Source organism: Fonsecaea monophora, assembly GCF_001642475.1.
Source record: "Fonsecaea monophora strain CBS 269.37 chromosome Unknown Scaff19, whole genome shotgun sequence".
Taxonomy (NCBI): domain Eukaryota; kingdom Fungi; phylum Ascomycota; class Eurotiomycetes; order Chaetothyriales; family Herpotrichiellaceae; genus Fonsecaea; species Fonsecaea monophora.
Window position 1 is genome coordinate 183,353 of NW_019173950.1, and position 23,874 is coordinate 207,226.

Genomic DNA, 23,874 nt, shown 5'->3' on the forward strand with positions numbered 1-23,874 from the left:
GGTTTACAAACTTTCCCATCTGATAATGTCTAGGTAAGGTACCACGGTACCTCGTACATATTACCTACCAGGACTGGGCGCGATGGGGATACGAGTGAGTGAGTCATTGGCGACAGATCTCGTGTTGCTGTTGCTGCTGCATCACTGGTGTCCAACTACTTATTGTGCACAGCTGCAGGCTGCACGAAAGCATTGACCCCCCCACGGTGCTAACCACGCTTCGCTTCTGCCTTCTGATTTGGCTGGAACGGCTGGACGCGCTGTGTTGCCCGGCCCCCGACCTCCTCCAGCTTCCCACGATTGAATGAGGTCATGGATGCCTTCAGCGCCTCACTTCTATCTCGACAGGGCGTGCGTTGCATCAGCGATACGACTTTCAGGCCATGCTGAAATTGATGTCACGTTTTCTCATGACAAAGTGCAGCCCAAAGGGTCCAAAGGCGCGCTCATCTGGATCCTCCCACAAATACTCCAAAAGCTTTGCAGCCTCGCTCACTTGCGAGGAATCGACATGGGTTTTCGTCCGCAGCATCCCCATGTATTCTCGGCGCTGATATTGGCTGATCAGGCAAGACCCGATAATCATAATCGGCCACAACATAATGGTGATGAAGGGCGACAGGGCTACGGGCACAAGTAGCGGGAGTGCCGCGTCAATGTGACCCTGGATGGCAACAATGACCTTGGGGTTGTTGACCACGGAACCACACATGCATGCCTTGACAAAGATCAGGAGAGCTTGCCGGTATATCTCTCCCATCCAGACATGCTCCGTTTCCCATTCCACCATCTCGACCGCTACCGGGGGTGATTGCCACTGAGTGATTGTGTCGACCAAGTGCTCGTACTCCAACTGGGTTTCCGGTTTTTTTAGACCGCACTCCTCGTCTATCAGTCTCTTCATCGCCAAAATTGAGACCTGAGAGATCATCTCAAAGAGACCTTGCCCACAGCTGAAAAACACCCCAAAGGTCTCGTATTCCTTGAGAAAGTCCAGGGAAAAGCAGAACGAGTCAAAGGGAAGCACACGCGCTTTGTCGCGGCCATAGGGCGTGATGCTGTTCACCAACACCAGGTAAAAATACACTTCCAACGCAAATCCCTTGACCAACTTGATGTCATCATGCAGTCTCCGCTGGGGCTCTTGCAGCAGTTTGAGGACGAGTTCGCGGCTCGCTCGCAGGTGTGGAAAGATACCACCGTGTGGTTCACCAGAGATAGCCTGCAGATCAAATGTCGGTCAATATGAACAATTCTCTTCTGCCAAACATGAAGAAATTGAATACCTCGACATGACATAACACAAGCAAGACCAGCAGCAGGCGCACGGTCATGCAAATATCGTCATGAGAAGATTCGTCTGCGAACAGGCACCGCAGATTCTGCAGAAGCAACGAATAATGCTGGCGAGTGGCCAATTGAATATGTAAGTTGTCGGCGGTTAGGTAGCTGAGGTGAGTTCCGCTCAAGGCCAACACTGCATGCATGAGGAGGTCGTCCGAGTGCGCCAAGGGCAGTACGAGAGTGATGAAGGGGTTGCCCGACTGGGGCTTTGCCACCAGGAAAGTGGATGTGGCTTCCAAATAGTGTTGGAGCAACAGAAGAGAGCTGGGACTGATCAGGAGAGCTCGGTGGGTGCTAACAAAGGAGGCGGTCAATGGTTGCCAGGAGATGATAGACTCGGGGTTTCCGACCTCGGCGTCGTCCTGAAGCGCAGCGTTACCATCTGGAGTCGTGCAGGAAGAAGAAGCCCCGAATGTCTGTGACTTTGGCGAGGCCTTGTCCAAGATAAAAGTGATTTGTCCTGGTAGGCTGGGTATATCGCGTGCGCTTGTAGTAGAAACCGTGCTCCTTGACACAGCCTGTCTCTCTTTGCGCCTTACATCTCTGACGTCCCTCTTCCTTTTCTGGGAGCCAGAGTCATGGTTGGGGTCCACTGGGTGCGGCCATTGGCATTCAATGAAATTGCGAGCGCAGGCTGTGCAGGTTGGTTTCAGCTCGTCGCACTTTTTCTTGCGCCGTCGGCATGTTAGACAACCCGTCTTGGTGCGAATACAGGCCAACTTGTCGCGCCGTTGCGAGGAAGTCATGATTGTTTGCTTTCATCGATCAGTCTAGCCCTCTCAACCCTAGAATTGCGGGGTCGTCTCCATTCCTCTCCACGACGGTCTGCGCGGTGTGCGAGTCATCGAAAGGATCAAGCGCGGTGCAAGGTCGACTGGATTAAGGATGGAAAAGGAAGAAATTGGATGACCGGATCGCGGTTTGTCTTGTCTTAACAATGGAGACGGAGTGGGAGCGACCGGATGCGACGAGCTTGAAGCCCATGGTGAACATTAGCCGCGGTGTGCACTTCGCCCAGAGGTACCGCAGTCTGATTAGACAAGAATCATCGCATCCAAACCCACTTGTCTGACCCAGTCCAGATACGGCCGCAAGGAGTATGGCGATCTCCTCAATGCTGGCATTTCTACAACCAGTGCAAAGCACGGTGGATGGATCAAGGCTGGCGACTGTCCAGGCAGAAGTTCTCACGATGGCATCGTATGTCGTATTCTCACTTTTGACGGGTTCGTTCTACGTTGAGTTGGAGGCATATAAATATGCTGCGATCGAATCACCATCTCCGACTTCGACCGCAAAAAGCCTCGCTCTTCTATATCATTCCAGTCTGCACATATCTTCAGCTACGCCCCAGGCATTCCTTTCATTCGGGACGATCCCAAACCCGCAAGATGGCGTCCCGCGACGATAGACCCGAGGTCAGGTTCAGCGATGCTCCGGGGATGCCTGATCCCGGCTTCTACTCCCACGCCGTCACCCTGAAGCAATCGAGTCGCTTAGTGTTCACGTCCGGAATCATCGCGCAGCGACCGGATGGCAGCTTCCCAGAGTCGCTGGAGGAGCAGGCCGAGACCGTGTACAAGAATCTCCAGGAGGCGCTGGAAAAGTCGTGCGCCTCTCCGCGAGATGTGGTCAAGGTCACCTTCTATGTCGTGGACTGGTCGCTAGAGCAGGGCGAGACCTTTATCAAGCAGTTTGTCAAGTTCATGACGGACGAAGATGGCACGACCCGTCGGCCCATTACAACGTTGATTCCTGTCACGAAGCTTGCAATCCCGGGAGCCAAACTTGAGATCGAGGTGGTGGCTGCGGTTGGAGACCATGCCGAGCGATACGCAGGACCCTCTGTTCGCTCCTTTGCCCGACCAGGAGCGCCGTCCAAGGTCGACGTGGTGGTGGTTGGCGGCGGCTTCAGTGGTGTGCAGGCAGCGTGGGATCTGCAAAAGGCTGGGTTGAGCTGCGTTCTTCTGGAAGCGAAGCATCGCATTGGTGGTCGAAGCCGGTCGCAGCAACTGCAGAGCGGGCCGGGCATCATCGAGCTTGGGGCGACCTGGATCAACAAGAAGACACAACCAAAAGTGTATGCCACAGCGATACGACTGGGCTTGGATGTTGTGGATCAATATACCCAAGGGGACGAAATCTGGCAGTTCCATGACGGCGCAGCTGTGAGAACAACCCCTGGCACTGTAAGTCTAGGTTCTGTTGATGTTTGGAAAGTGTGTGGCTGCTGATCAATCCGCGACTCAGCCTCAGGCAGACCAGGTGAACCGATTCAATATCGCGATGTGTGAGTTGATCGACGGCGGTGGCCAGGACATTAACATCCACAAGACGGACGAGTTCCCCACAAACCTTGACGTTTCGATGGACACGTGGTCCGAAAGCAAAGGGTTCAGCGATGATCTGACCAAGTCTGCGGTGAAGTTCTTTACAAGCGCCGTTGTCGGTCGCGATCCGGCCGAGATGGGGATGCATTATTTCCTGGATTACGTCAAGTCAGGGGGAGGATTTATGAGTCTCGCGACTGAAGGCGAAGCTGGTGCACAGTCTCTCAAGATCAAGCAAGGTGATGACCGAACGTCTGCTCGTGGAACTTCTTCCGCTTACTTATCTGGCAGGCACTTCCGCTATTGCGACTGGCCTGGCGGACGAGATGAAGCCCGGATCTATCTTTATCAACAGTCCCGTCGACAACATCCATCAAACCGCCAAAGGAGCGCTTGTCCACACTGCGACAGGAGACAGCATATTCTGTCGGAAAGTGGTCATTGCCATCCCAACCAATACCTACAAACTGATTAACTTCTCGCCTCCTTTACCTCATGACAAGAGTGCGCTCGTCTCGCGTACCAAGCCAGGTGTATATGCGAAGATCATTCTCACGTATAGTCGGATGTGGTGGAGAGACATCGGATTAGTGGGCAAGTTCACGAGCTTCAAGGGCCCGATCTGTTTCTCGTGGGACATTTCGGACGAGTCGCGACAACAGTACTCCCTGGCGTTATTCAGCGCGGGTGAGATCGCGACGAGATGGGCGACGCTGAACGAGCTCCAACGCATCGAAGCCGTGATTGACCATCTGGCCGAGCTGGTGGGTGAGGAGCACGCACACCTGGCTAGGGACGACGTCCTCGAAGTCAACTATGTCAACTGGGGCGAGGAAGAATACCTGGGTGGCGCACCCACGTCCGCGATGGGACCTGGGATGCTCTCCAGGTACGGTGCAGCGCTGCGACAGCCATTCAAACACATCCACTTTGCAGGTGGTGAGACGGCCTTTGAGTGGAAGGGGTATCTCGAAGGTGCTCTTAGGGCGGGCAGCCGTGCGGCTGATGAGGTGCTCTCCTGGGCAAAGGAGGAGGGTCTGATCAGAAAGGTCTCGGCGAACCTGTGAAGCATGAGCTCTTTATCTATTTACATACCTGGATAGTCTCTACTCTGATCAATACTCCACCATCCTCGCTATCTACTCCCTACTGGGTAATCTATTTAACTCCTTTAACCCCGGGCTTGGATCCGGGGTGAGACCCTACTCCACAATACACTAGTCCTATTTGGGACACTTGAATGCCCTCTAAGCGCGGTATATTGCTAGCATTCGCAATGTCGCCGGATCTATTTCCCCACCTCTGATACCTCCCCCGGTCTGGGGTCGGGGTGAACTGATAACGAGGCGAACTGGGGGCAACAACACCATGAAGTCAATACAACCATATGACGAGAGCTGGATGGACGGAGAATTCCCGACCACAGAACGACTTGCATCTCCTCTCAATCCTCGCATCAGACATCATGCAGCCATCACAGATGGGTATCAATCCTTGATAACAAACATGCATGGAAGCGCGGTTCAACACCATCGACAATGGATCTGAAGCCTACGGTCTGCACCTCGACGAGTAACCTCGGTCGATGCTCACCTTCCGCCTTCCGCCTGGGAGCTGGTTCTATCATGGCCAAGTCTTATATCATTACGACCCTCTCCCAGACATGGTCTCCTGATCTCAGATGACACGCTTCCCTGCTTCAATGGTGGTTTGACTTGTTCACCTCACGCAATAATGGACACCAAAAATCCCAAGACACTAGCACTTGGTCAGTGCCCACAGGCATTCTTCCCCGGACTGATACAGACTGACTGACCATGCCCAGCAACGACAGAGCAACAACTGCATCGTTTCATCAGCGTGGGAGATGGGACCGTCCAAGACCTTACGATTGGAAGTCCCCCGACAAAGATACAATTCACCAAATGGAACATGGTCGCCTTTGCCTTTGTCATCTGCAACAGCTGGGCCGGCGTCGCAGGAAGCATTCAACTGGCGCTTCTGCAGGGCGGGCCCGCCACTCTCATCTATAGCATCGTCGTCTCCTCGATCGCCTACATGAGCATCGCCATCTCCATGGCCGAACTGGCCAGTGTTTATCCAACTGCAGGCGGACAGTACCATTTCGCGTCGATCCTGGCCCCGAAGAAGATCAAGCAGGGCATCTCGTACGCGTGCGGCCTGCTGTCCATCTTCTCGTGGACCGCCATCGGAGCGGCCGTGACCGTCATCCCCGCCCAGCAGATTATGGCGTTGGTGGCGGCGTTCCATCCCGGTTTCGAGACCAAAGAGTGGCACGTTCTTCTCATTTACCAGGCCATGGCTCTTTTCGTGCTCCTCAACAATCTGTTCCTGCTGAAGAAGACTCCGTGGACTCACAATGTTGGATGTACGTCTGTCTCGTCTTTCCCTCCGCAGCCAATATATGAAGAAGTCAAAAGTTTCTAATGGAAAAAAACAGTTGCTCTCACCCTGTGCCTGTTCCTGGCGAGCTTCGTGGCACTGCTGGTCCGATCATCGCCCAAGGCGCCGTCGAGCTTCGTCTGGGCCACCTTTATCAACTACACGGGCTGGCCGGACGGGGTGTGCTTCATCATTGGCCTGTCGACCTCGTGTGTCATGTACATCGGCTTGGACGCCTCGATGCACATTGCCGAGGAGTGCAAGGACCCGAGCCGGACGGTCCCCACGGCCATGGTCACGGCAGTGCTCATCGGGTGCGTGACTGCGTTTGCGTACGCGGTCGCCCAGCTCTATGCTTTGACCGATATTGAGGCCATTATGACCACGACCGAGTGAGGGAGAAGCTCTTGAATCGTTGTTTATCCGTGTTATACGACTAACATTCCACAACAACAACAGGTACATTCCCTGGGTGGTGATGAGACAGGGCCTCCGATCGACGGCCCTCGCGACCGCCTTCATCGTCGTCGGCATCGTCATGACCGTCTTCATCCTCAACGCCGTCCAGGAGACGTCGTCCCGCCTCGCCTGGTCGTTTGCCCGCGACAACGGCCTCGTCTTCTCCTCCCGGCTATGCAGGATCCATCCGACGCTGGAAGTTCCCGTCTACGCGCTCCTCCTGACCTACGCGATCCTGGTCCTGTGTGGATGCATCTTTGTCGCTTCTACTACCGGTACGTACCGTCTATATCCCTCCCGTTTTTTCCCTTTTCTCCCTTCTTTCCCGCTCCACGGCCTCCGCCCTCCGCAACTGACTTTGTATGCGATCGTGCACACAGCCTTCAACGCCCTCATCAGCTCGTCGATCGTGCTCCAGCAGCTCTCCTTTGTCATCCCCGTCGCCCTCCTCCTCTACCGCCGCCGGGGTCCCAAGTATCTCCCCCGGACCCGGTTCTTCGCGCCGCCGCCGGCCGTCGGGTGGATCGCCAACGTCATCGTCGTCGCCTTCTCCCTCGTCACCATCGTCTTTTTCAACATGCCGGCCTTTTTGCCCACTTCGGCCTCGTCGATGAGTGAGTGATCTCCACTTTTTTTTCTTTTTTTGGTTTTTGGTTTTTGGTGTACACCATATCATGTGTGGGTTCCGAAGGCGTTCACCTCCCAAGAAATTCCCTCTTTCAACCTCACGCGAAACTCTTTCTGACCTCCTGGATAGACTACACGTGTGTCATCTTGGGAATCGCCCTGCTCCTCGGTATCGTCAACTGGTTCGCCCACGCGAGGAGGCACTATCAGGGCCCGACGATCACGTTTGAGAGCGAGGGCGAGGGGACCGTCGAGGTCGAGATCGAGGTCGCGGAGGAGGACAAGGATCAAGGCCGTTGGGTATCCGTCACTGTCGAGTGATTGCTTGATTCGGCAGCTTAGGCTGATTCGGAATCGGATGATCAAGCTTACTGAGCTGATTGAGATGATGGGCGTTGACCGAACACCCGGGATACATAAAATGCAGAGAGTTTGCCAGAATTTCATTGCTTCTACAGCAGCACAGTATAGCACAGCATAGCATAGCATATGATATGGACTGAACGTACTCGGTGTGTGTTAGTGTACTAATGTATACATACATACATATACACGGTGCTGAAACAGCGAGATATAAGTAAGGAAGGGAGGGGGTTAGACGGTCCAGGTGGACGAGATAAGACGACATAAGGTAACCCAGAACAGGACTACTTGGCGCATTACATATACAAGGACAAACCGCTTAGATTATCGGTTCATTACGTTGACAGTGAGAGAGAGCCCACCAACCAAGAATCTTGGATACCATCAACACCCGCGAACATTCGCTCAACAGAGCCAAACTCCCAATAATACCTAGGTCCCTACTCGTCTCATACGAGGCGTTCCCTTTCCCTTCATCGGGAAATTTCCTCACCGAGCTGCTCGGCATCTTCGTTCTCCTTACATAGGCTTCACTCATGCCCACGCACGAACTCACGTCGTCTTCTCCACCATCTGGTACACGGCCTTCTCGCTCTGCGACTCCTGCATCTCCGGCGACGCGCTGCGCTCATCCGCCATTCCACCTTCAACCATGTGGATCGCATCGACCCGTCTCACAACGTCAGAGGGGATCTTCTTGGCCCGGCGGACGACGTCAAAGGGGCTGTTGGCTCCCTTGAACACGGCGTCGATGGCTTCGAGCGAGTGTCGACGAGTCTCGGGGAAGAAGAAATATACCACTAGCAGCACGGATTGAGTCAGATATAAACGAGAGGGTCGGACGATATTGTAAAAGAGGTGCGGATGGCTTACCAGGCAGAATGATACACAGATTGGTGACTGCAAAGATGATGAAAAACTTGTTGCCCAAATTGGTAAACCCAATGGGTGTAATCTCCACAACGAGAAAATTGATGCTCCATAGCGTCGTAGACGTCAGGCTGTAGATGGGCACGCGGTATGCCAAGGGAGCGACTTCGGTGCCGTAGAGATAGTTGACCCCCAGGGCACCCACGGTGAAGAAGAAGCCGTACAGAAAGACACACAGCGCTGAGATGATGGAGCATGCGCGCGAGTCTGCAGCGTGTCCAACAGTTCCAGCAAGAATGATAAACACAGCGCCCATACCGACGGCGCCCAGAAGCATGAGTGGACGGCGTCCAAAGCGGTCGACGGTGTAAATGGTCAGGAAAGAACAGGCGATTTGCCAAGTGTACACCGAGCCCGACAGGATGCGCGAGGTCAGGGCTGAAAGCCCAACATACTGTTCAAAGATGGTGGTCGTGTAGAACCCAATGACGCCCGCGCCGTTCATCTGCTGCGAAAAGGTGCTGAAACAGGCCAAGAAGGTACGATTGAGCAGCCGGTCACCGTTGTTGTGAAAAAGGCCTAGAAGGCTGCCTTGATCCATTTCCGCGAGTGATTTCTGCATCTCGTGGATCGAGGTCTGGACATCAGGTGAGTCTTCCGGCAGGTCTTCGAGGATGGCGAGGATGGTTGTCGCTTCAGCGATGCGTCCCTTCTTGACCATCCACCGCGGTGAGTCGGGTAGGAATACACAAGCTGCCAAAATCCAGAGGGCAAGCACAATAGGAAACGCCCAGGGAAATCGCCAACTCACGCTTCCGCGTGTGAAGAAGAATCCCAACTCGACCCACTGACTGAGTGCTAGACCGCAACTCGCAAACATGCCTTCAAGCACAACCAATGCGCCACGGTGCTCGGCGGGAGAGCACTCTGACTGCCAAACAGGAACTGTGGCGCTGATGGCGCCGAAACCGAAGCCGAGGACGACACGACTGACAATGAGTTGGCCCAACGAGAAGGACGTACACATGATGATGGCGCCGACGACCTCAATGACGGCCCCTATCATGATTGTGCGCAGGCGGCCGAGCTTATCGCCGAGCTTTAGGCATAGAAGAGAGCCGAACATGCAACCAACGGTGTACAATGCCACAACGGTTCCTTTTACAACATTGTAGCACATGAGCCTCTGTCATAGAAAGAAAACACCAGGCGGTGTGGTAGCACTAACATAACACATTGGAGACGGGAAGGAGATAGATGATAGAGAGTAAAGAGCTTACCCTGGATCCGTGCATTGTCCGCCTGCTGCTTGCCTGCCGTATTGACGGTATCGATTCGCGGAAAGGTCTCGACGAAGGATGGAAGGGTCAACAGACCCCCGGCGGCCGCATTGTTATACCCGATCAAGATATAGGCAGGGCAGACAACCATGACAATCAAAGCCGTTGTCAGCCGCTTGCCACGCAGGCCGAGATAGGATGCCTTGTGCGTCATGTCCAAGACAAGATGGTTTCAAAAGCAGAGAAGTTGAAATGACTTGTGCAAGAAAGGGCACGAACACTCTGTGAGGAGCATATAGTTACGGCACTGTGGAGATCCGTGTGTTCCAGAATGTAAGCTTGAGACATCCATCATGAGGTAACGGACAGCAGACGCCATTGTTATATCTCCTGCAACCTGGCCATTGCCTGTTCCTCCTTTTCCCCCCATGTTTTTGCTCCTCCGGGGTTCTGTGAGGAGAAACTGGAGAAGTCGGGGGTATATAGAGGTCCTGCGTCTGCTCAATGGCTCGCTTGGACGTGTGAGAAGTGATCGTCAAAGGGGAAACCTCCAAAGCACGAATTGAGACGACGGAGAAGACCCGTAGTGCCGGTGTCACAGCCGACAGAGCCGGATTTAGCCGGGTTCATAGCCGGGGAGAAGCTGCCTGGAACAAGTCCTAGAGGATGGATAGACATAGGAGCATCTTTGAGGAGATGTTGGAATGGTGATTCGTCGGCAGATTGCTGAGAGACTTCAGTGCTGGTGTGAAGTGAAGCTGCGGTCACGGATCAACAGATGATCCTATCCCGGGACCTGTCACCAATCACCATCTCGAATGGATAGGTATGCAGTGCCCTGTTCCCGGGAAGGTGATAGCTATTCCCTTCTTGAGTGGTGAGGAGTGCGAAGCTCTGTACATTAAGTAAGAACAGATCTATTTGCTACAAATTCGTACTCGGCTCTCGTCCAAGACCTTGGCAAGCTTGTCTCTAGTTCCTCCACTGTATAAACCCCTTGGCCCCTTTAGTCTAACAGCCTCGTCGGTTGTACCTACGAACCTGAGACTCTTCTGTCCACTATCAGTCCTTTGCGACTCGTATCACGAGCGAGTTTCAGAAGGCAGAGATACTCAAGTGCCCCTTGATATATCGACGTGTTGGTGTCTGGCGGGGCCGATCCAGGCCCGGTCTGATGCCTGAACCGGATGGCGATACGTCATTGATGCTAGACTCTTGGTTGCCTCGACTGTCTTTATCAGAAAATTCCCCGTACACATTTCACAATCTCTCCATATCATCACGAACCGACAAAATTCAGAACCACCTCCCTCCCTCTTGTATTGCTGGTCAACCATGTCTCAGTCGCAACTTGACGTGGTGAAATCCATGTACGATGAGCGCAGCGAACAGTACGACGAGAACGACGTGCACGTGAAACAGGCTCAGGACTACATCAAATGGGCCGCACTAAAGGACGGGGACAGCCTGCTCGATCTAGCCTGCGGAACGGGCCTTGTGGCCATAGACGCCAAGCAAGTGGTCGGGAGATCCGGGCGCGTCGTCGGCGTCGATATCAGCGAGGGAATGCTGAATGTCGCCCGGCGTAAAGCCCAAGCTGCTGGGCTCGACATTGTGTTTCACAACCACGACATCTCCGACCTCAGTGGGCTCGACATCACGTCAAAAGATTCTGAGGGATCCTTCGACGTGATAACCTGTGCGTCGGCGCTGATTCTCCTTCCGGATCCTCTCCAGGCCGTCAAAAACTGGAAGTCGACACTAAGACCCGGTGGCCGCTTGATCACCGACGTGCAAACAAAGGACGCAAACGTGGTCATGAATATCTTCTCTGCCATTGCCCCGGAACTCGGTGAGACAGTACCCTGGCACTCGCATCTGTGGCAGTCACAACAAGCTCTGGCGACCTTGATGGTTGACGCTGGGTACCATGTTGACAAAGTTTTCGAAACCGAGGCATACGCGAGGACGCAGTATCATCTCGAAGCGGCTGCCGAGATCTTCGAAAAGGCGGTCAGCAAGTCCATGTTCAAGGACTTTGGTCGACCCGATATCCGTGAGAAAGCCAGAAGATTGTTTGTCCAAAAGTTTACCGAGATTGCTGGGTCCAAAGATATAATCGACGAGGAGACAAGATACTGGGTCACAGTGGCCACTAAACCGGAATAAGGAGCAACCCGGATGAAGGGCTCGACCAAATGTGTACAAGTTGGTAAATGGAAACTTGCCAAGTAACAATCATTACATCTACCCAGATTCGCGCCTTATGTCCACATAAAATCGTACATTCCGTTAGACCATATACTGACATCCTGGGATCATTGCCGGCTTTTGGTCAGAGCCGCTTTAAAAAAATCGACGAGATCGTTCGTTGCCTGTTGTGCCGTGTACAATTGCTTCTGTAGGGAAGAGACCGACATGTCAGACATTTCCAGCCTCAAATAGTTCGGAATCGGTCAGAGGGAAGATAGAGGCAGAGAAATGAAGGTGCCGGAATGAGAAGGAGAGGCCAAACACACTTCACCCGTCACTGACCCTACGTCATCTTGCCATACCTTGTTCAGCGACCGGTTTCCGCTTGAATAGTTTCCTCAGGTTTCCGGGTTTCTCATCTGGAGACCGTGCTCGTCCGCCTGCTGGTGTCACCACCTCCGGCTCGGTTGCTGGGATGGGCTCATGGTGGACGTATGCAGGGTGGAACTCGTCAGGTTCATGTGCTGGCCAACCTCCAGGGACACCTTCCATTTCAGCGCGACCCCTTTCTAAGATTTCCTCGTTTTGGGCGTTCACCCGAGCCGCCTTCTCGGGGTTTTTTGATGGGAAACGGCGGTCTATTGTGGAGCTGAACGTGCCTCGAAGAGTCTCCCCTACGCCCTGTGAAGATGCGAGTCAGGTTAATGTTTCAAAAGTAGTTGAGAATACGGAAACATACGTGAAGTCCCTTGGCTGCAGCTCGCAGATCGTTGATCGTATTTTGATTATGTCGCATCGGCTGATCGGCTGTTTGGAGGGATGTACGAGTCGGATAGCTGAAGTTATGCCTCGAGGGACTAGCTGGGGGTGTCCCGCTATTGCGTCTCGCAAAAGGAGGATCGACAGGGCTCACAGAACCACCATCCGCAAGATAGGCGTCCCGTGCAAAGTCGCCAGATCTCCTCATAGCACTTTTGGCCGGGATTGGAGGAGAGTCGGCTGCAAGCAGTCCTCCACTGGCCACCACAGGTGGCCGTCCCTTCTGTGTCGTGTTGGTAGATGCCATGGCTGGTGGGTCACGAGGTTCCGGGGTTGTGGATCCTGCGGGCATTTTGAGCAGCTGAGGGTGTTGGCCCGGGCCGGATTGCACTTCGCGCTTAACATCCTTTTGGACATCTTGATGTTTCTTCCCTCCTCTAGTAGTTGTAGTAGTGGTGGTAGTTGTCTAGCATATCATTAGCATTCTGAACCAGAGATTGGGTATCGGCGGCAAAAAAAGTCCTCATAATCTTGCCGGGGCTTACCGTAGTGGTCACTACAGTAACAACTTCTCCTGTATCTTCATCAAAAACCTCTCCCGTCGAAGGTTTCAATGCGAGATTCCTATCCTGGTCGATGTTGGCTATCTCGCTGTCCTTCTCGGCGGATATTATCTCATTCTGATTTCTTTCCTCAGGAGTAATTCCTCCTGGAACACCGTCTGCACTATTGGCTCCACTTGATGCATACGCCGAATCGGGTCCAACGTCTGGCTGCGGTTCGGGGGTTTTCTCTCGCTTGCCGAGCAAACGGCTCAACTTCCGATGCTTCTTCTCCTTCTCGTAGGCAGGCGAGGTCGTGTTGGCAAAGGCTGCTTGGGACATTCTCGTGCAAGATCAAGGCGGCTGGTGTACATGAACTATTGAAGACGGTGAAAGCTACAGTAGAAGACAATGTAGGAGGGGAAAGGAGCAGTATTTCAGGGTTCTGGTCGCACCTTGGACTGGACACGCCAGCCCCGTCGATCGTGCACAGTGATGTCATTCGGCAAGCCATGATCGGCGCGTCAATCGAGAAACGCCACGATGGCTGCACAGCCACAAGTTGCGGGACAGGCGAGTTGGGGAAGAAACGGCTCGCTAAGTAGACGGAGGCAATCCAATCAATCGCATTCGGAGCTTGGCCGCCGTTGACGCATATGCTATGGGTCTGCTCGATGCTTGATAACCGATCCCATTCCTCCTCTCCGGCGGAGATTCGTGTAAGCAACGTCAAGTTCCAGCTCGATGTCGCATCTAACTTTCAGCTCACAGATATACGGCCAGGTGCACTTCTCACCTCGAGTACTCCATTTCTGCAGTTTCTCTGGGGTAGGAGTATCAAATGTGCTAAGGAGATCCCACAGTCCGAGTTGCGGTGTGATGGACAATTTTGACCAGGATGCGAGAGTTGGTACGACTTCATCCATCAAAACCCGCTGGAGAAAGGTTGGAAGCATCCCGAAGTGGTTCATCACCTGCAGCCAGTGCAGTAGTTCGTCCAAAACAAAGCGAACTAGGATACCGAGAGGTTGATGACGGTCGGCAAAGTTCTGCAGTTGAATAAAGGGAGCTATGTAGGGTCTGGACTGAGACACAATGAAATGATTGACGTTGAACAATTCGCCTATCCGTGTCAGCGGCGCTTCCGGGTGGACAGAGGCCTGTCGATGCAGATTACAGCCCTTCTCCGAGAAATCGGCAGCAAAATACAAAGTGATATCGCCTGTAGCACTCTTGCACAGTAAATGAACAGGAGCGTACATAGCTTTAGAGGTCGCTATGGACGCCACCACTGCGGATCGGACGAGTACGTGAGGCGCCGTCAGGTAATTTAAGAGTTGCGGAGTTCCCGCCACCTCGGACATGGCGATGGTGATGTTCAGAATTCTTCCTGTTTTAGCGTACGCCTCTTCAAATGTGATATCCCCCAGATTGTCTCGCGTGCATTCGTGCAACACGTCGATGTCGAAGACGTGGTGGGAAGTTCGATAACGTTGGTAGCGTCGTTTGATGGTTGCGAGAAAGGAGGAGTTGAACCATGATACGGGACCAGTCGCAGCGCATCTTTCTTGAGAACGAAGGAAGGCATCCAGGTTGATGTTGTTGGCCTCCAGTACGCCAATCAAGTCTTCGTCTTTTGTCACGCATATATGCGCAGCAATCAGAGCTCCTGATGATGTCCCTGTAATGATCCGAGGAAGCAGCCGCTGTAGGTAAAGTGCTTTGACCACCCCAAGATGACACATACTGATCATAGCACCTCCCTGAAGCACCAGACTCGTACGTCCAAGGGCAGTCCGCATGTCAATGATAACTTGGCGCTTCTCTTGTGCTGGAACAACTGGAGCAACTCCATTGGTGAGGGCGTTCCGATCTGAGATGTATGCGATACAGTGGCGCACTTCCGTCACATAGTCGTGGATCAGTCGTTTGGTCTGTATCTTTGATTTCCGATACAATGCAGGAGATAGAATGCGGCACATGTTACGGGAGCTTTGTGCTCTCAGCAGGCTGCACAAGCCTCTCTCATCCCCCATCCGTCGACATCGTTCAAGGTCTCGCCTTAGTGTTCGAAGGATGTGCCAGTCGTAGCTCGAGTGACGGTCCACAGTAACCCAGTTATCGACTCCATGAATAGCATCGTACTCGAACTGTCCAGCGTACCACGCCTCGTAGGTGTCAGGTGTCGTGTCACCGTTGATGTGCGGCTTGGTCCATGGTTCGATCCAGACTAAGAGAAACAGGTACCGAAGGATGCTCCATAGGCTCCTGAGGATGCTAGAAGGACCACTCATTCTTACAAAGCATTGCAGATATGAAGAGCCATGAAATTCCGCACTTTTCCGATGTCCGAAAAGGTGAATACTGGTATAGACAATATGAGATGTCAAAGATGACAAGAGTGGCTGAGTTGGTGAGTTGCGGATTCACGCAGGAAGAGCCTCGGTGACGCTGCTTTTATTGAATGATTCTCATTGTATGCAGAGTTAGTGCCTTGGCAGTGACACCATAAAGCGGCCCTACTTTCACCCCTCTGTATATCTTGGGCTTCACCATTCAATCCTCAATCCAACATCTGCGTCTTCAAAAATTTCCTCAGAATGTATTCCCTCGACGAGCGGGTCCCGCTCATCTCCATTCCCGTCTGCTAGAAAATTCATGATTAACTAAAGTCCGTCTCGAGGGCCATCCAGTGGAACTGAGTGTTGCCGATATCGGCTTCGCAGGTTGATTCTCCAAATATTGTCATGGACATATAACAGATCCCAATCTCATATCCTGCTACTAAACTATTGGCATTCTTCAGAAGATCTAGCGGCGGCTAAAAAAGTACAGTGCTTCTTCGAACTCATACAGCCTCAATCAAGTGTGCTTCTTCTTCAAGCTCAAGAGTATCCGATACACAATGGCCAAAGAGCAAGCCGTCTACTCCCACGGCCATCACAGATCAGTGGTCGAAGATCACGCGCGTCGAACGGCCCAAGACTCAGCAGCATTTCTTCTTCCCCATATCCGCCCCAACCACACCATTCTTGATGTGGGCTGCGGTCCAGGTACCATCACTGCCGATCTGGCGACCTTTGTCCCCGAGGGCAAGGTCATTGGTGTTGATGCTGTCGAGTCTGTGCTGGGACAGGCGTCCGAGTATGCCACGTCGAGAGGGGTGACGAATATTATATTCCAAAAAGTCGATGCCAATGACTTACCGTTTGAGGACAACTCCTTTGACATCGTGTTTTGTCATCAGGTCCTGCAACACGTGAAAAATCCGGTGGCCATATTGAAGGAGATGCGGAGAGTTGCCAAGCCTGGCGGTATCGTAGCTGCTCGAGAAGCCGACTACAAGTCGTTCGCTTGGTATCCAGAAACCCCTGAGATCGCGCGGTGGGCAGAGCTCTATCAGAAAGTTGCAAAGACGAATGGAGGCGAACCCAATGCAGGGCGATATTGTCACGTCTGGGCAAAGCAAGCTGGTTTCTCCCCAGATGAGATCACCACTACATGGGATTGCTGGAGATTTGCTGGGCAGCGAGTGGCCCAGTTTGCTCAAAGTTGGACAGGGAGAATCTTACAGCCTGGATTTATGGGGACGGCAGTCCGAGAAGGATTTTCAACCGAAGATGAGATCAGGAACCTCTCTGAAGCCTGGAAGAGATGGGGCGAGGACGAGGATGCTTTCCTTGCCATTCCCAGTGGAGAAATCTTGTGTCGTAAGACATAGCGGGATGGACAACGCCCGGAAAAGGAGGAAATGCAGCTGGTGATATTGGATCCGACTTGCGATGTCCTGTCCAATCACAACTTCTATGTATAAGGAATCTATCTCTCTTCGTGAGGACATGGGTTTGGTGATTGAGCGGGAGTATCTTTCTTTCATGTATTCCCCTGGTAACCAACAGGATCCTCCCTTCAACGCTGGCAAATATCCAGCCCCAACCACATTGGTTCATGTTATAAATCAGCAACCAGAATGAGGAGAAGCTCGTGCCATGCCCCTCACATCCACCAGATGTCGCCATTGCCTCTGCTACGGGCCAGGGGAGAGATGCTTGACATCACATGCCTACAGCAGCTCAAATAGTCATGATGGTGTCTCGCTAACTGCTTGGCTGTGCGTGTAGACTTGATCCAGCGACCATTGCCTCTTGTCCATTTGGCCGTACCATACATAAAGCATCCACCTTCCTCTACATTTCGCCTGCATTCCATTAAGCCTGAACCTGGGGAAAGTATACACCAACCTCCAACAAAATGGCAACAGTAACCAAGATCAGCCTCTCTACCCATGTGCAGGCCATCGTCCGTGTCAAGGTCTTGGACCAAGAAGCCACAGACACGACCAGCTCTCTCCTCAACCACAACCACACTACACACGACATCCTCTTCGACGAGGTCGGTCGCCACAACCACATCGTCCACCACGCCCTCGCTGCATTCGCCTTGGGAGCCGACGCAGAGACATTGAAAAAGCAGTATGAAAAGAACGCATCGTACCAACGGCCCCCTCCACCAGCAGACGAAAATGTCCTCGGGTCCCTGGATAGTGACCCTCAGGTGTTTCTGGACACCATGACCAGGCCGGAGAACTACTCGACTTTCCTGGCGTATTTTACGCAAAAACTCTCGTCGGCATCGATCCCCGACGTTCTCAACGAGTACGTCTTCTCCGACACCGAACCGGCCAAGACCATCTTCAACCGCTTCTTCGCGGGATACTATCACCCTTTTATCCACCTAGGATACGGCGTGGAGTTCAACCAGCCGGCGATCGTGGCCGAGGCGCTGGCCCAGGCGTGCGTGCATTCAACGTACTTGGACGCCTTTTTCGAGCTCACTGCGAAAGGCGCGGAGGATGAGACGCCAGACACGATGGTGAATCTGCTGGACAAGGTCCACGGCGACGCCAAAGTCTCGACAGCGGCGCACTGGGACGATGGACAAAAGGTCCGTGACGGCGTTCTAGCCCGTGCCAAAGCTGAAATGGTCGCCTACGCCGCGCAGTGGCAGGTCCCGCCTCCCTACAGCCAGGAGCGCCTGGAACGAGCCGCGGCCGAGGTGATCAACGCGGACGCATACCTGACGGGCTCGGCGCAGAACCCGCCCAAGGTCGTCAAGATGGACTTCTTCTACATGCACGCCGTCAACTCGAGCATCTTCCTCAGCGTCTTCCTCGCGCAGGACTGGATCACCCCACAGATCAAGGCCAAGCTGGTCGAGTGGAAGGGCCGGCTCGATCTAGCGCTGTACGCGTCGCGGAGGGCGCCGAAGCTCCTCCTCGATGAGATCGCGAACTATCCCCCCGACGGCACGGAAGTACTTGGCTGGGACGAAATATACAGCGTGGCGAGTCCGTTCATGGATGACGGGCACACGGCGAAATTCATCCGCGCGTTGGCGAATGGAGAGAGGGTGTGCGCTCCCTTTGAGAATGATATCCGCAAGTCATCGTCTAGCGAGATTAATGGACACGTCAACGGACACGCGAGCGGCGTGGGCTTGGAAGCTAATCAAGAGAACACGCCCGACGACGTATGGAAGATCAAAAGAGACATGTGGCGGCGACTAGCTATGATGGTGCTGGACAGCGTCCAACCCGAATACGGTGAGAGGTGGGCGAGAAGCGTGGGATTCGCAGAGGCGTGGAAGGACTATGGGCTGAGGAAAGATTCATCCCGAAGCAAAGACGCCTAATGCGTAGGTCATGTTGTATCTTATAAAAAACTATAGTCGGTCTTGAACACGCACAACCCCCAAGCACTTGATCCCCTTGTCCTGTCTCTCCACAATGTACCATACCTGATGATTCCAGCTGTCAAGCGACTACTTACCTAGACCATAAAATACAATCCCGCAAACGTGGAAATGCTGTGCGCCGCTACTGATGTCCATCTCAATCACTGGGACACACAGAGGGCAGGCCCGTCAATACTTAGCTTGCCCTTGCCTAGACACCTGCCAGCGAGTATTAGCAACATAGTTTACTTTGGCCCAAAAGCGGTTAGTCAAGAACCCAAAACAGTTAGTGTTGTACCGAAGTATCTACCTATTTTGTACCAAGTCTACGAGTAAAACACAGAATACCCGCTATTAGATCCAGCCCAAATCTGTCCCAGTAGGATGAACCGAGATTCAAGATAAGAGGGCATCAAGAAAAGAAACCATGGAGACCTCGAGGGGTTCGACAAACACACCATCACCCACGGACCTTTTCTACCTATTTACGAGTTACTTAAGCTTCTTCACTCCAGCATGCCCCTCCGCTTCGTTACTCACTGGTTCCAAAGAATTAATATATATATTTTCGACCAGTCCAAAAAAACCCAAACCCGACCTGCGCTTTAAAGACATTTCCAGCTCTTGTCCTCTTCGTTTGTCACCGTTAGAACCTCAAGGATTCCGCCATACCTGTCCAGCTCACCAGATATCAACACGTCTAATATACAAAGGGTCTCATCGGCCAGGTTCCATTTCTCAAAGACCCTTAGTCTCCCGCGAATGAATGACTTGGGCCGCATCGGCACCATCCTCCTCACATTACCGCGGTTGTGACCTTCTTGTTCCCCGGGCTTCCCAAGAAATAAACGGCTCGTCGGTTTTCTTGCTGTGTATCAAATTATAATGTACATTGTCGCCGCCTCTCAATCCAGATATCCCTCCCTCAGTTCGTTTTGTGTCACCGTGCACTTAATGTAGGGTGTTCACTTGGGCTTCCCAGAACCCCTGCGGCAGCCTGGGAATATTAATCTTTGGGAATGAAATCCCTCCGCCAGTACTGGACTCCCTCTTTGGGAGGCTCTTAGGCGGCGAGGGTGTCGAGGGCGGTGTCGTCGAGTGTTGTCGACCGCCAATACTTATTCGCTTGTTTTCGCGGATGTTGTCAAACGTAGTTAGACTCTCGTCCAAGCCTTCTTGAAGTTGGAGGCGTGCGGCCTTTTCCTCGGCAGATTCAGCCTCGACTTCGTCCGTGCCCGGTGTTGAGTGCTGAGAGCTATCCGTTGCTATAGTTCTTGCGTGTTGTAGTGAAGTACCGTCCTCCTCATTTCCATCTGGGGTGTGGCCTTCTAGTTCCGCGTCCATTTTTGCATCGTCTATTGGGGTTTGTTTTGGTGTAGGGATGAATGCAGGCACCACACCTCCCGCCATTCTCGCCCAGAACAAGCGCTCTCTTAGCCGCACCAATTCTTCCCACGCATCTTCTTCATCCTTCTTGTCACCAACCTTGACTACTCCCTCCCGGACCATGCGTACATAGGCGACCAGATCACCCACGCCACGCACCTTTTCCAAGCATAGGGTGCAAATGCACCATCTGGTAGCGCTTTCTCCCTCGCGTACACGCATGGCGTGGGTTCGAGGGTTTTCTCCTTGTTTCCTATTCTCCCCACACAGCGCGCAAGGCGTGTATTTCCCGTAGAGCTTGATGGATGCTTCGGGAATTGGCTCAACAATCAGAGTCGAATCGGCCATGGCGGCAAGAATGCTGCGTCGATTTAACCAAGAAAGGGTCGGTGAAAGGTCAAGACGAAGAGTCGGCTCGATGTCTTCGACCAGGATACGCTTGAAAAAGCGGGTTTCTCTCAGCGGGACAGGCCCTTTGGCATCTGGATTGGGACTAAATGATCCTGGAATATTCGGAGAATTGGCCAGTTTCGACGTTGCTGGCTGAGAGATCTGTGACAAATTTGGTTGCGAGTGATTACTCAGTGAACCGAGACCTACCACATTTAACCCGCCATAGGACCCAGAACCTGCTCTGGACGGGGCATGGGAAGGATTGTGCGACCGGAAATGGGACGTTTGTACTAGATTCCTGAAGTCCTCGTACGCTGGAATATCTGTCCGACATAGTGGTTTGACGAGGTGTGTCAGAGTTGTAGAAGGGCTCGGAGCGAGTTCTCCGTGCTCGAGAGTGACAGGAGATAGGTTCATTGCTTCAAGGAGGCGGGCAAGATCACCACCTTCTCTCGTGACGCCGGGGCTTGAAGGTGCGATTGACACCCGTGGAGAATCAAGTTCCCTTCTGTAGTCTGAAGCTGGACCGATCTGCTGCATCAGAGTTTTCAACTCCGCCAGTTGCTCCGTCTGAGAGGCTATCAAAGCCTCGCCGTCCTTAATCTGATCGCGAAGCTGCTGATTCTTCTTCTCAATAGCATCCCGATCTCGGTTAGCGGTAGCCACCATCTTGTTCGCTTCATCGAATAATGAGGCTGTCAGAGTTTCCAGCTCCGACTCAATTCCTCGCTTTTCTTGAAGGACCTGCGCCCTTTGTTTCTTCTCCTCAACCAACTCCGCTGTAAGCTTATCTTTCTGTTCATCGACCTTTTCCTTTGGCAGTAAATCTCCCCGCGAGATCTTTTCTTCATATGCTTTGGCCTCTGCCTCTAACTTCGCGATGCGTGCTCTTGAGGCTTCCAACTCTTGTCTCGTCTGGGCAAGGGTATCGTCCAGGGTAGTTTGATGGTTGATCGCACTGATGAGTTTGTCACTTAGTGCGGCCACTTCGGCGTTGACATCGGGATGTTTTGAGGGGGTTGAGTTGGACCTAGAGAGGTTCGACGTATTTGCATGCCTCGGGTCCGCAATGGTCCGGAAGGAGTTGTCTGGGGAGGCCCCCTGGGGTTGCGGTGGCTCGGGAGGAGAAGATTCGACAGTTGCCATTGTTCGCAGACTAGAAGCGGACTGCGCTTTGGAAACGTGTTTGGGTGGTGTGCTCATGGGTGGCCCCAACGATATCGAGCGCGAATGGGTTGGCAAACCAGCTCCTAAGAAGGCGCCATGATGTGCCCAAGCATTCATATTCCTTTTATGGAAGAGAAATGAGAGTGATCTGATTCATGCAACTGTCGTGTAAGGCATGCTGAGTGCCGCTGGATGCGTTGAGCAAGCTGCACGACAATGGAAGCACAGCGCAGGCGAGCTGACGCGATATGCGGCTGGTGGTTCAACTGGATGAAAAGTTACAACACCTGAAAAGTAGGTGTCTCAAGCCAAAGGCGAGATCGGACCAGAGCGAGGTGATCTGGGATGGATCTTCGGATGGCTCGTGGACGACGTAGGAGCCGAACTATTTAACTCCCGGAAGGTCCTCGAGGGTTGCTACCGGCCAGATGATGAGATGGGCGTCTCCCTCTCGGTTAGTGCCCGGGTTCAGAAACGGGATGGCACAGCACCACAGCTCTGAGTAGGTGTGCCGCGTCATAATTAAGCGGAGGGATTTGGGCGGGTTTGGGTGTTTGTGGCGCGTGGGCGCCACAAACGCTCGCATGGCTCGTTAGTTAACGAGCAGGCCGCTTCTAGCAACCCTCTGGAGATACTGCCCCGCCGCTCGCCATTCTGCGACTTTCTTCTGAAAGTCTTTTTCTTCTATTCATGCGTTTGCATGCCCTGCAACGATGGCAGACGACGATTTAGCACAGGTATGCTACCTGAGGTGTCGTTCAATTCAATTGATTCGCTAACAAGCACAGATCAGAGCAGCGCGTCTTGCACAACTCAAACAACAACAAGGCAGAGGAGGGTCAAGTGACAACGGCGATGATGAAGAGAAAAGAAGGTCAGGATGAACTTTCACCTTTGCCTATTGTACCATGACAAAGCACTGATAAATAGTTATAGGAAACAAGAATCGGAGGCCCGATCCCTCATGCTGTCCCAGATCCTCGAACCAGAAGCCGCGGACCGACTGGGGAGAATCCGCATGGTCAAAGAGTCACGCGCCACAGATGTCGAGAACAGGCTGATTATGCTCGCACGGTCAGGTCAACTACGACAAAAGGTTACTGAAGATCAATTAAAAGAGATGCTTGCCAGTCTCTCTGAGCATGAGAAGCAAACGGGTCACACCATGGAGAGCGTGAAGGTGGTTCGGAGAGGTGGATGGGACGACGATGATTTGGATGACCTCCTCAAGGAGGTGTAGTTGCAAGAGGGGGAAACTGTTTTGACACATTTGTATGATACCCCGCGACGAACATTGCTTTACGCATCATGACGGCACCTCTGGTCGAGGAGGGGAAGGAGATGTCGGTGCTGCCCCTGTGGGTGCTCTAGAGGCCTTAGCAGCTCTGCGCTCCTCTCTCAGTTTCTTCCGAATCGCACGCAGGTCAGGTGGCTGCTCGATGCCGAGCCTCTGACGCAGTTCACCAACATCCGTCTCAAGCTCCTCCTCCCAGTACACGTTGATGAGGTCTTTGCTCTTCCACCCATTTGAGAACGCCCATGGCAGGAATATCTGGAACATCCTCTGCCTCTCCAGTGGTTTTAGCCGGATAATTGCAGCCAGACTGAGTCCTGTCATGGGTAGTCCAGTGTTTGCAAACTCAAACGCCTTCAAACCAAGCTCTCCCTCAACCCAGACCGGCAGTCCGGTCACAGCATGATAGAAATCGTGACATTCCCGGTATCGTTGCATGACGTAGGCCTCCTCTTCGTCGTCAATGTACCGTACCGCATCTCTCGTATCTGGGGTGACACCTTCCCGGTCAAGCCACGCAGCGTATGTTCTCCCCACGCTGTTTTCAGGCAGTTGTCTTAATCTTTCGAGAGACATTGTCTTGGAAGTGATTCGAGGGCGATCCCGTAGTATTCTTCTTCCCGTTGGATCCGACAACATGCGATTCCGTAGCCATGAGATAAAGAAAGGTTGGGCCGTTGCTTCCCCCAGTGCGGCGACCATGTCATGTCTGTAGGGATCAACAAGCGAGG

The 23,874-nt window shown here is 53.1% G+C and overlaps 12 protein-coding genes across 12 annotated transcripts; 6 read left to right on the forward strand and 6 right to left on the reverse strand.

The window, feature by feature from the left end:
* Nucleotides 1-376: 376 nt before the first annotated feature.
* On the reverse strand, nucleotides 377-2,090 carry AYO21_03740 (hypothetical protein; the record flags this gene model as incomplete). Its single annotated transcript, XM_022653714.1, has 2 exons — nucleotides 377-1,222; nucleotides 1,287-2,090. 2 exons carry the CDS (start codon nucleotides 2,088-2,090, stop codon nucleotides 377-379), a joined length of 1,650 nt encoding a protein of 549 aa, XP_022513957.1.
* Nucleotides 2,091-2,735: 645 nt separating this feature from the next.
* Nucleotides 2,736-4,741, forward strand: AYO21_03741 (hypothetical protein; the record flags this gene model as incomplete). Its single annotated transcript, XM_022653715.1, has 3 exons — nucleotides 2,736-3,533; nucleotides 3,595-3,913; nucleotides 3,966-4,741. 3 exons carry the CDS (start codon nucleotides 2,736-2,738, stop codon nucleotides 4,739-4,741), a joined length of 1,893 nt encoding a protein of 630 aa, XP_022513958.1.
* Nucleotides 4,742-5,408: 667 nt separating this feature from the next.
* Nucleotides 5,409-7,484, forward strand: AYO21_03742 (hypothetical protein; the record flags this gene model as incomplete). The annotated part of the gene is made up of 6 exons (XM_022653716.1): nucleotides 5,409-5,442; nucleotides 5,500-6,063; nucleotides 6,136-6,469; nucleotides 6,537-6,811; nucleotides 6,917-7,150; nucleotides 7,294-7,484. 6 exons carry the CDS (start codon nucleotides 5,409-5,411, stop codon nucleotides 7,482-7,484), a joined length of 1,632 nt encoding a protein of 543 aa, XP_022513959.1.
* A 594-nt stretch (nucleotides 7,485-8,078) lies between these two features.
* AYO21_03743 (hypothetical protein) lies at nucleotides 8,079-9,890 on the reverse strand (the record flags this gene model as incomplete). The annotated part of the gene is made up of 3 exons (XM_022653717.1): nucleotides 8,079-8,326; nucleotides 8,400-9,554; nucleotides 9,677-9,890. 3 exons carry the CDS (start codon nucleotides 9,888-9,890, stop codon nucleotides 8,079-8,081), a joined length of 1,617 nt encoding a protein of 538 aa, XP_022513960.1.
* Nucleotides 9,891-11,011: 1,121 nt separating this feature from the next.
* AYO21_03744 (hypothetical protein) lies at nucleotides 11,012-11,845 on the forward strand (the record flags this gene model as incomplete). The annotated part of the gene is made up of 1 exon (XM_022653718.1): nucleotides 11,012-11,845. One exon carries the CDS (start codon nucleotides 11,012-11,014, stop codon nucleotides 11,843-11,845), a length of 834 nt encoding a protein of 277 aa, XP_022513961.1.
* A 372-nt stretch (nucleotides 11,846-12,217) lies between these two features.
* AYO21_03745 (hypothetical protein) lies at nucleotides 12,218-13,512 on the reverse strand (the record flags this gene model as incomplete). The annotated part of the gene is made up of 3 exons (XM_022653719.1): nucleotides 12,218-12,550; nucleotides 12,609-13,094; nucleotides 13,174-13,512. The coding sequence occupies 3 exons, from the start codon at nucleotides 13,510-13,512 to the stop codon at nucleotides 12,218-12,220; spliced, it is 1,158 nt and encodes a 385-aa protein (XP_022513962.1).
* Nucleotides 13,513-13,829: 317 nt separating this feature from the next.
* AYO21_03746 (hypothetical protein) lies at nucleotides 13,830-15,464 on the reverse strand (the record flags this gene model as incomplete). The annotated part of the gene is made up of 1 exon (XM_022653720.1): nucleotides 13,830-15,464. The coding sequence occupies one exon, from the start codon at nucleotides 15,462-15,464 to the stop codon at nucleotides 13,830-13,832; it is 1,635 nt and encodes a 544-aa protein (XP_022513963.1).
* Nucleotides 15,465-16,075: 611 nt separating this feature from the next.
* On the forward strand, nucleotides 16,076-16,891 carry AYO21_03747 (hypothetical protein; the record flags this gene model as incomplete). The annotated part of the gene is made up of 1 exon (XM_022653721.1): nucleotides 16,076-16,891. One exon carries the CDS (start codon nucleotides 16,076-16,078, stop codon nucleotides 16,889-16,891), a length of 816 nt encoding a protein of 271 aa, XP_022513964.1.
* Nucleotides 16,892-17,421: 530 nt separating this feature from the next.
* On the forward strand, nucleotides 17,422-18,861 carry AYO21_03748 (hypothetical protein; the record flags this gene model as incomplete). Its single annotated transcript, XM_022653722.1, has 1 exon — nucleotides 17,422-18,861. The coding sequence occupies one exon, from the start codon at nucleotides 17,422-17,424 to the stop codon at nucleotides 18,859-18,861; it is 1,440 nt and encodes a 479-aa protein (XP_022513965.1).
* Nucleotides 18,862-19,854: 993 nt separating this feature from the next.
* AYO21_03749 (hypothetical protein) lies at nucleotides 19,855-21,828 on the reverse strand (the record flags this gene model as incomplete). The annotated part of the gene is made up of 1 exon (XM_022653723.1): nucleotides 19,855-21,828. The coding sequence occupies one exon, from the start codon at nucleotides 21,826-21,828 to the stop codon at nucleotides 19,855-19,857; it is 1,974 nt and encodes a 657-aa protein (XP_022513966.1).
* Nucleotides 21,829-22,562: 734 nt separating this feature from the next.
* On the forward strand, nucleotides 22,563-23,089 carry AYO21_03750 (hypothetical protein; the record flags this gene model as incomplete). The annotated part of the gene is made up of 3 exons (XM_022653724.1): nucleotides 22,563-22,586; nucleotides 22,638-22,723; nucleotides 22,786-23,089. The coding sequence occupies 3 exons, from the start codon at nucleotides 22,563-22,565 to the stop codon at nucleotides 23,087-23,089; spliced, it is 414 nt and encodes a 137-aa protein (XP_022513967.1).
* A 66-nt stretch (nucleotides 23,090-23,155) lies between these two features.
* Nucleotides 23,156-23,719, reverse strand: AYO21_03751 (hypothetical protein; the record flags this gene model as incomplete). The annotated part of the gene is made up of 1 exon (XM_022653725.1): nucleotides 23,156-23,719. The coding sequence occupies one exon, from the start codon at nucleotides 23,717-23,719 to the stop codon at nucleotides 23,156-23,158; it is 564 nt and encodes a 187-aa protein (XP_022513968.1).
* Between the last annotated feature and the right edge of the window lie 155 nt (nucleotides 23,720-23,874).